The sequence below is a fragment of the Primulina huaijiensis genome, chromosome 11 (genome assembly GCF_012295235.1).
Source record: "Primulina huaijiensis isolate GDHJ02 chromosome 11, ASM1229523v2, whole genome shotgun sequence".
Lineage (NCBI taxonomy): Eukaryota > Viridiplantae > Streptophyta > Magnoliopsida > Lamiales > Gesneriaceae > Primulina > Primulina huaijiensis.
The window spans coordinates 10,763,727-10,777,137 of record NC_133316.1 but is presented as its reverse complement, the minus strand read 5'-3'; the positions used below and the strand labels follow the sequence as shown (position 1 = coordinate 10,777,137).

Below are 13,411 nucleotides of genomic sequence, written 5' to 3'. Positions count from 1 at the left end.
CCGAATTTCATATTCAAATGAAATATGAAGTAAGGTGCTGGTGATGTTACAGATCGTCGCTCTACTACTGGCTTTTGCCTTTTCTTCGGTGATTCCAAACCAGGTTGAGAGCATCGAAGCTTATCCACCTGAAGCACTCACTTCTACTCCTGTCTTGCTGTAGAGGCAGGCGACCGGGAAGCTTTGCTTCTAGAATGCCGACTACATGGGAAAAGATGTTTTTTTATATTATAGGTTTAAACAATTTATTGCTACCCACTCGATTTCAAGATGTTCCCGAGAAGAAAGAAAGAGCTCACGAGAAAGCTCGTCAGTGGAAATTGTAAAAAGTATTGATTCCGAGGATGGTGTAGTCGGGGTTGACTACAATTTCTCAAGTAAGAGATAGAATCTCACTAATTGGAAGCAAAAGGGGTGCTTTGATCCATTGTGATTCGGTTCTTGGTGTGGAGAGATCTCTGCCATAAAAGAGAGAGCTCCTAGGCCTTATTCTGCAGATCAAAGAGCAACTCCCCATTCATCCGAAATAGTATTTTAGTAAAGAACAGAGGCATTTTTGGCCGACTACATGCCCATCTAGTGCAGTGGCTTGGTATAAAAGCCTTGACCATCTTCCGAAGTTCTAAATAATCTACTGATCAAAGACTGTAGGGGTGGACTGCTCTACATTCAGCCACACCATAGTGACCCCTGAAGCCATCTTCTTCTAGTTGCGGGACGAAATCCGACAGCCAATTGCTGGCTCTGAATAACCAGCTCAGCAATAAGCTCAATTATTCCATAAGATAACGGGGCGGGCTTGCGCGCGAGTCGAATGACGTAGGTGCACAAGAGTACTTCACGCCACAACCATCTCCTTTTTATAGGTTCTACGGACCGATGCCTGCTGCTTCATTTGGGAGAAAAAATCATAGATATGCCGGTCATTAGAAGGAAGAACCGCCATAAAAAGAGTCCTCGTGTATCATCTGTAGCAAAACTATGAACGGGAGCTAGCAATCCGGACCGTATTGAAAAGGTTCCTGAGACACGGCATGGAAAAGTCACAATATTAAGAAACGAGGTCCAAGAATGAAGAAGGGGTTGAATTACTGAATGAATACAAGCTGTGGCTAATACCCGAGGCATAAAAGAAGCATTTTCTACGGGATCCCGAAACCACCAGCCACCCCGACCTAATTCATGATGAGCCCACCAAATTCCTGGCAAAATGCCTACGGTTAAAAACCAGCGACATGTCAAGATCAAATTTCGAATTGGTTCTTGGTCCTGGTCAGAGACCACTGTGTTCGCGTCGTCGGTCCAACAAAGAGGCGCAGTAGTGGTATCTTTCTTTTCATTACGAACGACATGCTTCGCCTGCTCCCTCCCCGGGTCCACAAGCGCTCGTGTCCAGAGCGAAGATAAGTCGAAAAAGTGCCATCGAAGCAGCATAAGCAGGCTTCTATTGCTACGTAACAATAAAGCAGGATAGAATTTTGCGCCCACATATTTTGAATTTGAGGGTAAAGAGCTCGCTTGTTATACAGGATCCGAGGCATCCAATAGAGCGAAACAGTGTTCCATTTTTTTCGGCGGCATCCTTCCGCATTAGCGGCGAGTGGAGTGCCACAATCCCATTCATCATTTTTGATCTACATAAGCCAAAGCCCATAGCACTGGCGACGTCTCCGGCATAAATGCAAGGAGGATGTATAGCTGATAGAGGATCTTGTGGAACAGGAATTGATTCTGCAAGCGGTTCGGTACGAACGAAGAAATTTCGAACAAAAGGGTCGGAACTCGCTGATAGGAAAAGAGAGAAAAACAAAGCAATGCCAAGGTCAATCCGCTGTTCATCGATAAACGAAGCTCTCTCTTTATCATCTCGTGCCAGATGCAACAAAGGATGAGTCCTTTTTCCTTCTCCCGAACCACGGGAGCGCCTAGCGCCTAGAGGAGCAAAGCGCATTTTCCTTTCAGGGAAAAGCGGCGCATAAAAAAGGGCTGGTCCGTCAAAAGTCCGGTTCTTTCGCGAACGAAGTTCAGAATCAACAAGGGTTTGTAGAACGAAGGGAGTGTACAACTGGGTCTGCGCCCCACTTTTTTGTTCGTAACGAGGGAGAGATAGAATGGAGTTCTTCACGAAGTTCGAAACAAAGGAATAAAAAAGAGTTTCTCTATGGCCTCCTCGTTTTGAGACATTATGGCTTTTGGGTCGACCCCGATAACAAAGAAGGAATCCATAAAAACTTAGGATCCGACACCATGATAAAATACTACCCTCATGATTAGACCATGTCCCTGAGATTTGATAAAAGAAAGGTGCATTAGCGGTTAATACGTTGTAATTGGATAAGTTATTAGGAATATGACGGAACGAAAGACCAAGGAGAGAAAGACGGGTACACCAAAATGCAAGTGCTGCACCGAACACTGGTGGTTGTTTCTTGTTGTAAGTGAATGCAACGAAAAGACCCGGAAATAACGAACAATGAAACAATTCATATATTGACATTTCGTGCTCATTTAAAAATTTCTGCTTTCTTATTCTTATCATCCGGTAATCACAGGATGATCCACAAGAAAGGTGGCAGGATTCGAACCTATGGCCGGCCGGCCCGCCCCTAACCTGCTGGGTTGGGTGGCCGGGTTAGCACCCCTCGTCGCCTCTGTACCCGAAACAGATGCGCTGCACTATCCAGCGCGTAACCTTGTCTCCCCTACTCCTCTTCTGGTTGTGCCATTACCAACCGCGGGTAACCCCCGGCCGCCCCTGACCTAAGAAGAACGATTATCCTTATAACCAAATAAGGACCAGCTTACTTACCTCTCGAGTGATAGTTCCACGATCCCGACCCGCAACTTGTTGGGAGTAGAGGCATCAAAGCTTGCCCAACCTAGTAAAGGGGCTTGGAGATAAAGGTTTTTCTGGGGGAGATACAGTTTCCAGGTTGGATTTTTATTTTAGATCAAATAGGAATAGTTGGGTAGATAGAGGTGGTCAAATCTAACCTTTGCATCGATGTTTAGCAGGGCGGGTCGCTTGAGTGTCAAAACCAAGCGGTGGTTGTTTTTCCTTCGCTTATCGAACCAGCGTATGCCCATTCCTCCTTTGATGACTCCCAGTAGAGAAAGCCTAAATTTTCCGATATGGATTGAAAGGAAGTTAGGGATGGACATAGATTTTTCCGCCTATCCGGAGTGTTGGAAATAAAGCCATTTTTTTTTCTTGATTGAATACAGAAAAGAGAACCATCCCCCCGTTTTTTGTTGTACTTCGCTAGCTCTAGCTAAGGTATACGAAGACAAAGCTTATTTTATTACAGTGTTGACGATGAAACTTACCAAGGAGATTCGTTTTTCAACAAACTTTGGCTTGTCCACAAATACATCAGGTTATTCCCTAGATTTATGTATTTATGTAAATTACTCTATTGTAGTTTTTCATCGGGCTCATGTCCGGATTTTGACTTCTTAAATTCATTAGAATTAGGTATATGAAAGAGAAGGGGTATGACTAACTTGATTGTGGACAGGAAAATGAATCTAGAATTTCCCTCCAAAGATTAATGGTGAAAGTTTATCAATGATTGCATAAGTATCGATTCGACCCCTTGAAATGTGTTTTTCTTTCAGTTTTCTCTTCGATTCCCGTGTGTGAGTTTCGAGGAATAATTTAGTTTTCGATGAACTAACCGGTCACTTACAAGCAACAAAAAAATAATGAATAAATGAAAATTATAGAATTTTAGATTTCAAATTTTAATTTTAGGGCTCTAGGGCTATACGGGCTCGAACCGTAGACCTTCTCGGTAAAACAGATCAAACTTATTATTATAAAAATGATCTGAAATGTTTCAAAGACCCAACGTGCATTTTTTTTGCATTGGGCTCGTTCATTAATTTATAGAAATATCAGTTAATCCGCCATATTTTTTCTTGACAGTGACAGAAAAATAAGATAATGAGATGGCTCCATATGCTCTGATTCATTAGTTGGGATTCTAATCCAGGAGCACTACCAAAGTGTTTCAAAGGGGGGTTTATTTTGACGTAGGTTTGCCTCTGACCTAGATTATTTTAAGTTAAATGAAGTCTCTATCGTTTAAAAAATAAAAAATAAATATGAAACTTCATACACCTTAAAGTTCATAGGACGAAAAGATATTTTTTGAAGACCTTATACTCATTATGCCTAGCATTGAATGTACTGGTATTCACCTTATCAATATCTCAAATCAATGATGGGGTCTCTTTGGTACCTAAATGGGGCACAAAAATCGGACTGAACCGTTTGTCAGGCTATTGTACCCTTACAGTTCTGGAGTAAGACATCGATTTCTCAATAAGATCAATTTCTTTTATTGTATGATGGACTCCCCTGAAAAACATTTGCGCATGTGTAAACGAGTTGCTCTACCAACTGAGCTATAGCCCTTAGTGCTTGTGATACATATTTTATCATTTATATAATTTCTTGTCAAGATCAATATTCTATGATCCAACATCATAAATTTTTTAATGGTATTGCTTATTAAGCAATATTTTATTTATAATCCATCCATGGGGATGGGTTTCATTTCGTTCTCTTTGGAATCATAAATAACCTACTTAACTCAGTGGTTAGAGTATTGCTTTCATACGGCGGGAGTAATTGATTCAAATCCAATAGTAGGTAGGACTTATTAGATACCGAAGTAAATGGTATCTAATAAGTTTTTTGACCCACCCTCCCTAAAATATTATATTGATTTTTTATTTCATTTTGAATTCCGTTGTATCAAAATTGGATTCTGCTTGATTGAATTCACTCGACAAAATCCAATCTAAATAGGATTTAGAAACAGAACTTATTTTGATTATTCGAACGAACCAAATAGTTATGAAATCATATTGACAGCCTCTACTCTTGTCCTAGCCCGGCGGAGAGCTAGATTTGCCTCAATTATTTGTCTCTTTCCTTCAGCTTTTCTAAAATTAGCTTCTGCTAGTTCACGAGTTTGTTTAGCTTCTTCTGGATCAATATCACTGCCCCTTTCTGCATCATTTACTAAAACAGTGATCTGATTATTGCCTATTCTAGCAAAACCACCCATCATAACCATCGTTACCCATTGGTCCTGAAAGCGTATTCTCAAAATCCCTATATCTACAGCTGTAGCAATCGGGGCATGATTTGGTAATATGCCAATTTGACCACTAGTCGTACATAAAATGATTTCTTTCACTTCTGAATCCCAAACAATTCGATTAGGGGTCAGTACACAAAGATTTAAGGTCATTTCTTCAAATTGCTCTCCATTTCTAAGTTCACAGCCTTCGTGGTAACTTCATCGATATTACCTACCAAATAAAAGGCTTGTTCAGGAAGACCATCTAATTCTCCGGAAAGGATCGATTGAAACCCTCTAATGGTTTCTGCTAAATCAACATATTTACCTGAAGAACCGGTAAATACTTCTGCTACAAAAAAGGGTTGTGATAAGAAACGCTCAATTTTGCGCGCTCTTGCTACAGTTAAACGATCCTCTTCGGATAATTCGTCCAACCCGAGGATAGCTATAATGTCCTGAAGTTCTTTATAACGTTGTAAAGTTTGCTTAACTCTTTGCGCAGTTTCATAATGTTCCTCACCAACGATACGAGGTTGAAGCATGGTTGAAGTTGAATCTAAAGGATCTACTGCTGGATAGATACCTTTGGCAGCTAATCCTCTTGAGAGTACGGTAGTAGCATCTAAATGTGCAAATGTCGTAGCAGGAGTAGGATCCGTCAAATCGTCTGCAGGTACATAAACTGCTTGAATAGAAGTTATGGACCCTTCTTTCGTAGAAGTAATTCTTTCTTGTAAAGAACTCATTTCGGTACTCAGAGTAGGTTGATAACCGACAGCGGAAGGCATTCTACCCAATAAGGCCGATACTTCGGATCCTGCTTGTACGAAACGGAAGATATTGTCGATAAATAGAAGTACGTTTTGTTCATTAACATCTCGGAAATATTCCGCCATCGTTAGGGCAGTTAAACCAACTCTCATATGAGCTCCCGGCGGTTCATTCATCTGGCCATAAACTAGAGCCACTTTTGATTCTGCAATATTTTCTTCATTAATCACTCCAGATTCTTTCATTTCCATGTAAAGATCGTTTCCTTCACGAGTACGTTCACCCACTACGCCAAATACGGATAGGCCCCATGGGCTTTGGCAATATTGTTAATCAATTCCATAATGAGTACCGTTTTACCAACCCCAGCTTCCACAAACAGTCCGATTTTTCCCCACGGCGATAAGGGGCTAAAAGATCTACTACTTTAATTCCTGTTTAAAAAATAGAGAATTTTGTATCTAACTGTATAAAGGCAGGCGCAGATCGATGAATAGGAAATGTTGTACGAGTATCTACAGGACCTAAATTATCAACAGGCTCTCCAAGCACATTGAAAATTCGTCACAGAGTTGCTCCACCGACCGGAACACTTAGAGGAGCTCCTGTATCAATCACTTCCATTCCTCTCATCAAACCATCTGTAGCACTCATAGCTACAGCTCTAACTCTATTATTTCCTAATAATTGCTGTACCTCACAAGTCACATTAATTGGTTGACCAACAGTATCTCGACCTTTAACTACCAGAGCGTTATAAATATAAGGCATCTTACCCGGCGGAAAGGCTACATCTAGTACCGGGCCTATGATTTGGACGATACGCCCCAGTTTTTTTTTCTTCCAAGGGATGTACCAGTTTTGATGAAAATTCATCTCCTCAACCATTGCCGCACGCCAGTGAAGTTTTATTTCCTTGTTGGGTGTAGCGGGTAGCTCGATGTCAAGGCAGGGAATGGAATGTTTTGAGGCTAATAAGGCCTTTGGTGCCTTGCGAAGAAACATCTTTTAGTATAGTAACCACAGTATGGAAGGGTCCTTAGATATTCTTTGGCGTCTAGAGATGGGTTTGGGTGGAGGTGGTGGTATAGGGAGAAAAACTACAAGATCAATGGCTGGGTGAGCGGGTGTTTCAGAATTTGGTGTAGGGGAAGGAAGGGGAGGGATGTTAGTAAGATCAATGTATAGTATAGCATCAGTGTAATCTCTTGACAACTTTCCGTCTCAAGCAGGGAAAGAGTAAAAGTCAAGACAGACTAAGGCGATAGAAAGAATTCCTATTTTTTTTACCTTTCCCGGGGTCACTCCCTTTGAGCTAACTGAGCTAACAGCAGGATATATTAAAAAGTGAAATAGCCAGCCTATCTCTTAATCGTACGCTTACGAGCATATCTTAGTTCCATCTCGTGGGAGTCCATCTTCCTTCCCGTTTGTTTAAGTTTGAGTTCCCTTCGGGAGGTGGGGTAGGCAAGTTTGAGGTGGGCAAGTGAGCTCTCCCGGCCGGTCTCCTAGGGTCTAAGACAGGGAGTTAGTAAGTTTTCAAGGAGAGGCGGCAAGTTAACAAGCCAGTTTCTTTCACCAATCCTGTGAGCTAGCTCCTTTCTTTCTTCCAGTGTGGAACTAGAACCAACCTATAATCTATTCATCTTACGATTTTTTTTTACTATGTATCATTAAGAACTAGAATACTAGGGCTCTTTAGCCCGTTCCTCAATCGAAAATAAAATAACCAAGGTAGGAATTGGGCACCAGAGAATGAAACTTTTACAATCCATATGGATGTACTTCTGCTGTCAAAATGAGAGTTTCAGGCACCTTTTGGTGTGGGGAATCATTCGATGTCGGAACCATGTTCTATAAAGATCCCACTACAGCCATTCCAGACATCAGCTTAGGCGCGAGTAACGGACCCTAGGGGGAAAGATTCCTAAATCCACTCTTTCGGCCGGCTTCAGTACCTATTGATGAGGAGAAGCCTACACATGCTATGCCGGTTCGATTTATAGATCCTAGAAACAAAGGATTCTTTCTCTTTGGTCTTCGGTTCATAACGTCCAGTCCTGCAAGAGGTGCTTTCAGAGGATACTTATCTATGATCAGCATCTGAGTTTGAGTTGAGTCAGTGTCGTACTATTCATGATCAATTCAACCAGAGACGGGGAAGATACCTAAATGAATAGTAAAAAATTCCTTAAAAAAAAGGGCTATAGGCCAGCCTAACATAAAGAGGAAGAATCGTACTACACACATTGTTTGCCTTTCGACAGAAACATTTCCCTTAACCGTAGTAGGCGAGCAGGTAAACTATATTGGTCCCAGAGGCATTCTTTAAAGCATCAAAACTACGTGTATCACTGGCAGTCCCCGGGAAAGTTATCTCGACCCGGCCAAAAACAAACGCAATTTCGACTCATCAAGATTCAATCTATTTGGGGGGGGGGCCCGACCCAGGTATGGATTTTTGTCTTCTTCGTATGGGATATAACCTCGCAAGGTGGAGTACCGTACCACAAGGTTTTTATTCCCACTTCAAATGCCTATTAAACATGTTGTCAATAGTCTGTCACGCCGTCTCGATCCTCAAATGGGCGCTACCATAGATAGCAAAGATCTTTCCACCTATCTATCGATTGGTCATCCCAGTTTTGGGACTCAATATTGATATTGTCGGGGCACCTTTAGGGTATGACCAGGAGCGGAGCAAAGACAACCTATCTTGCTGCTACGAGTGCCTACCCAATAGCTGATTCTTTCTATTATGATGATAAACTCTGATAACCCTACATCAGGAGAGACAAACCGCATTTAAGGAATAAAAACCTCGGATTCCTATTCCTTTGTCGAGGCAAATTTCCTTTTTATTGTGCCCATTAGGCTAGTCCAAATTGAATTAGTCAATGTGCTAAGTAATCTCCTTGCCTGCCCGCCTCAGGAACATTCTAATCAATGGTCTCGGGAATTTTCTACGATAGGTCTCACAAGACTAAGTCAATTTCATCTCACTAGTAATCGAGACGGGATGAGTCGATGCCAGGTGCCATGCTTATCCGTTGTTAGCGCTTAGTTTCTTCTCATCTCAGATGTCGCCTTGAGAGTTCCATCCTCACCCGGTCCTTGGCTCTTTCCTGGTGTCAGGTTATCAAGAATAGAATCAGAGTAAAGAAGATTCATTTCATCTGCTTCCCTCCTCCTCCTTGAAGGAAGTACACTGACATAGATTGATTACCGACCGCTCCCTTCCTGTGGTTCTTTTCTCCCGGCTTTTCAGCTAAAGTTTTTATTCCTCCTGTGGATGTAGTCAATATAAAATCACTTCAGCTCTGGGATCTATTGAGCAAAGAACTTTCTCTGCCATCTAACATGCGCACTCCAATCAATCTAAAGAAAGGTATGCCTTACCTGATTCACGCACAGCTCTATTCTATTCTGCTTTCAATCTATCTCAGAAAGTGGTACAGATCAAAGTTATATCCTACTGCTCCTAATATGAAGGTAAGCAGCGGTTGCTGCTAGTACTATATTAGACTTCAGTCTTTCTTTCTCTCTCCGATAGTAAGAGGAAAAGGTTTTTATACGGAAAGATAACACACTAGGGTAGATTGGAAAGGGAACAGGAACACACTTTAGTCTCTCGACATCTCATTAGACATTAGACAACAAACATAGAAGAGTCAGAAGCTCTCTTCCTCAGTCTTGGTTATCTTACAGGGTCGGCTAGGTGAGTTTGCTTCCCATTCCCGTGGCAAAAGGAAAAGAGCTTGAGCTTGATATCCGAGCTTCTATCAGTGAAGAAAGGATATATCCTTACCGAGATTGTTCCATGGTATGTCTCCCGTGGTACATACAATACAGAGAAGCTTCGCGCTTCCTTTATCGGTTCGGTTAAGCAATTAGATTGCCTTTCCCTGGTTGTTGGCTATCAAGTGAGATGCCCATCCTAGGGCTTCAGTCAGCTATCCTCTTTTTTTTCTGCCTGCTTCTTTCTAGCGGCAATGGATCTTAAGTAAGGAATTACCCTCCAGCAGCTCTTTTACCTATAGGGGACGCGTATGTCCGGTACAAAAAAAAGGAACATTCTATTCCATCGGTTAATCAAAGAAAGGATATGCTCCTACCAAAGTTCACTGAAGTTCTCGGTTAAGGCTTCCCTTCCATTGGATCTGTAGGATATCGAGTTTTCTTACCGCCTCGATCGGCTATGGGATATGCAATGATCTTTCCTGACCTAACACAGAGCAAAGTACGTGCTAGTGCTAGTACACGAGTAGACCGCTTTCACCTAGCTATTGCTCACTAACAGAACCTCCCCGTACTGGAGACAAGTTAAGATAAAAATCCTCTTGATTTGAGGAGGGGTGAAAGGGGAAAGAAAACAGCTGTTTTTCCGAGGGGCGATAGCATTTAACTGCCATCAAGGGTTATTTAGAAAAGGGTGCTCATCAAAGCATAACCGGGCCTTTTTGGTAATTAGAGGAGATATAATAATGGATAAGAAGGCAGATTGAAATGCCAGTCTGCCCTTCCCCTTCAGCGACCGAAGACTCATTCTGCCTGCAACAGATGTCTTATATGCATTTGGCAGAAACTCTTAGATGAAACGATATGAGGGAATCTTCCTTTTTTCTAGACTAAAATATCCTGACGCTTACCCGTAACCACGACTCCCTTTGATTATCATAAGTTAATATTATAAATGTGGGTCTTTCTCGTCAGGTCTATGTTCTTGCTTTCAATTCAATCTTTCAAATCGGGTCTAGAATGACTATTTTTCCCAGACAAACAAGTCTCCTCTAGCTTAAGAGTCCATAGCTAAAAAAAAATCTATGGTACTAGCTTATTCCAGTCATTGGGCACAACTTCCCTTTCTGTTTACAGAGAATAGGAAGCTTCCTCTATCCCATCCATCTTCTTGGGCAAATAAGATGCTCGCTCACTCCACTACGCCACTTGCTGTGCAGTCTCCAATACGCCACTTTCAGTTCCACAGAGTGTTTCCAATCTTCTTGGGTATAGAGAGGAATCTAAGGGTGCTAGCTCCATTGCGGGAAGCACCATATGCCGCTTCTGTACCAACGCCTGCTTCCTCCTCTAAACAAGCAATAGCCAGCTGAAGTGAGCCAAGCTCAACAATCTGGAATGCTTACTCACTCAAGAAGTAAGGCAACTCCGCGGGCTCAATCAGAGGTTCCTATGCAAAGCCAGCTATGAAGCGAATAAAGCGCAGTTCGCACTCTCGATGGGATGGGTCGGGTTCGGTCAATGAAATGCCTTTTCAAGCACGATCAGGCTTCAGGGTAGCTTCTGGGAGTGCTCTACGAGAAGGCATATGTTTTACATCCGGGAGTGCTCAATGAGTAAACATCATTCCGTTCATTATTAGAGTAACTCCCACAAAGATAAGAATCGAACACTCCTTACACAGAGGAGCGATCAGAGGTTGAATACGGTTGTGCATCAACCAATCCATTCATTCTTCCTCCACTCATCTTCTGAGGAGAAGCACTTTTTTTTGCATCAAAGACTCTTTAACCAGCCATTGCTGTTAACCCAGCCATTCCTACCTATTAGGCGCACTTCCTCCATTCATATTAGGATCACGGATCCATACATACCCCGGGATTTTTTCATTCTGGATTATTATAATTATATATATAAGGTATCGCTCGGGCTTCTAGCCCATCGCTCAAGCACTCCTACTCGTACGAGAGGTTGAATTGATGACCGGTAACGATCAAGTTGGTATGCCTGTTATTTCCGTGGTATAAAAGCGCTCACACCCTAGCCGGTATTCTCTTCTAGACTTAGGTTCGCTCCTCGTTCACCACAAAACATGTCGAAATTCCACAATCTGGGGAATGAATCAGCGCTTCCCGATACGGCATGCAGCTAGCTGGCTGAACCGATATATCTTACTAAGATATTTAAACCGTCGATTTAGGTGGAGAGAGAGTGGAATCCTTGGCTGGAATTTGATCGCTAGTTGGTTCGGATAAATAGATTGCTTTGGTTCGGCTTGGAACCTCGACGTGCTACCTACTAATGGTCTCGAATAAAGGTTCTTAGCTGCCGTTGCTTGGGCGCTAGGGATTGGTCCTGATGGCAAGGATTCACTTGATTGCTTTGAGCTCCCTGGGAATGGAAATGCAGATGCAGAGGCTGCCGCCCTAGCATTTGATCCAGGAACAGAAGACATTAGATCCAGCTTTGGGCTCAGTACCTCCATTAGGTCACTGACTCCCATTTCCGTTGATTGGACAACCGGCCTTAACGGCGCTCCCTTAGCTTCTCTCGTTGGGAAGCATTTGAGGGCAGGAGCTTTCATTTGGGTGACCAGTAGATAGATACCGGGGTTATCCCCTCCTTTCTTTGCCAGGAGAGAGGAAATACTTGGATTGGTGTTGCTATCGGGTCATATGGAGAATGATGGTGATTCCATGCTTTCGGGCTAGGCATTGGAATTGGATCGGGCGGGCCCGGTGAAGAAGCATTGGATCCCAGAGATGGAATGGAGCTGTTGAAGAGGCGGGTTGATTAGTTCTGGTTGGAGGGCTACGAACTCCTTCTCATTGTTCCGCTCCTCTTCTCTTCTTTAATGGTTGACCAGGCACTGAAGGTCGATCATCTGTGTTCACCTGGTATGGATATAATTGAAGAGTGGAGGTGAAGGGCTCCTGTCATCCGGCAATGCAAGACCCACTCCAGATCGATGCCTCTTGGTCAGACCATTTCCGTATATTGAGATTGACGACATAGCGAGATAATTCCGTAAGATGGTATTGCAGTGCTTATTGAATTGTCAACAATCCTCTCTTCACATCTGCTAGAAAGAATTATTAGGGCTTTGGAGAGTGAAGAGCTATTCTTTTTCTCACATCTCGATTTCTTTGGGAAGATCAGATGGTTTGCCGTGAAGTTCCCAACATCGATCCACGGTATGATTAGGCTTCCCACAATGAGAGCAAACGGGCCGGTTTAAGCCCCCCATTATTTCCTCTTCCACTCTGAGTTGTATGATTGGATTGGTAAAGGATCAATGGCCTCTAGCCAAAAGGGCGGAGGCTTCATGTGATGCATGGGGTTATTCATCGCAAGCTGTCTTGCTTCCTCATTGAGTAGAACTGGAAGGACGTTGTCTCTTCTTCTCAAGTTCTCATTTTCAAGGATCTGGACTTTGATCAGCTCGTATTCCGGCTTCAGTCCTGCCAAAGTAGTATGAGTACTTTTATAAGAGAACTTCCTTTTCTTTTATGCCAGCCTTCAATAAAGCCGACTGCCTTTGCTAGCTCGGGAATCCTATGAAGCGATGGGGCTATTCTGACTATTAACTCTGAAACGACGAAACTCTTTATTGTTTCACATAGACTCCCTTTCATTCGCTCGAGTTCTTCCATTCCCTACCTTGGCCTTGAATTGAAAGAATCCATGTGTCACCAAGGCCCTTTATCTAGAAAGGAAGCCCTTTCGAACTACGAATGACTTGATCCTGTCCAAGCCACTAGGAAGGTACGTAGGCAAGCTCGATCGAATAGAGCCCCAGTCTCCAT

The 13,411-nt window shown here is 42.8% G+C and overlaps 1 protein-coding gene across 1 annotated transcript; it reads left to right on the top strand.

Moving 5' to 3' along the window:
• Positions 1-1,679: 1,679 nt before the first annotated feature.
• LOC140988764 (uncharacterized) lies at positions 1,680-1,914 on the top strand. Its single transcript, XM_073457826.1, has one exon. The coding sequence runs from the start codon at positions 1,680-1,682 to the stop codon at positions 1,890-1,892; it is 213 nt and encodes a 70-aa protein (XP_073313927.1). The 3' UTR covers positions 1,893-1,914.
• Positions 1,915-13,411: the final 11,497 nt, after the last annotated feature.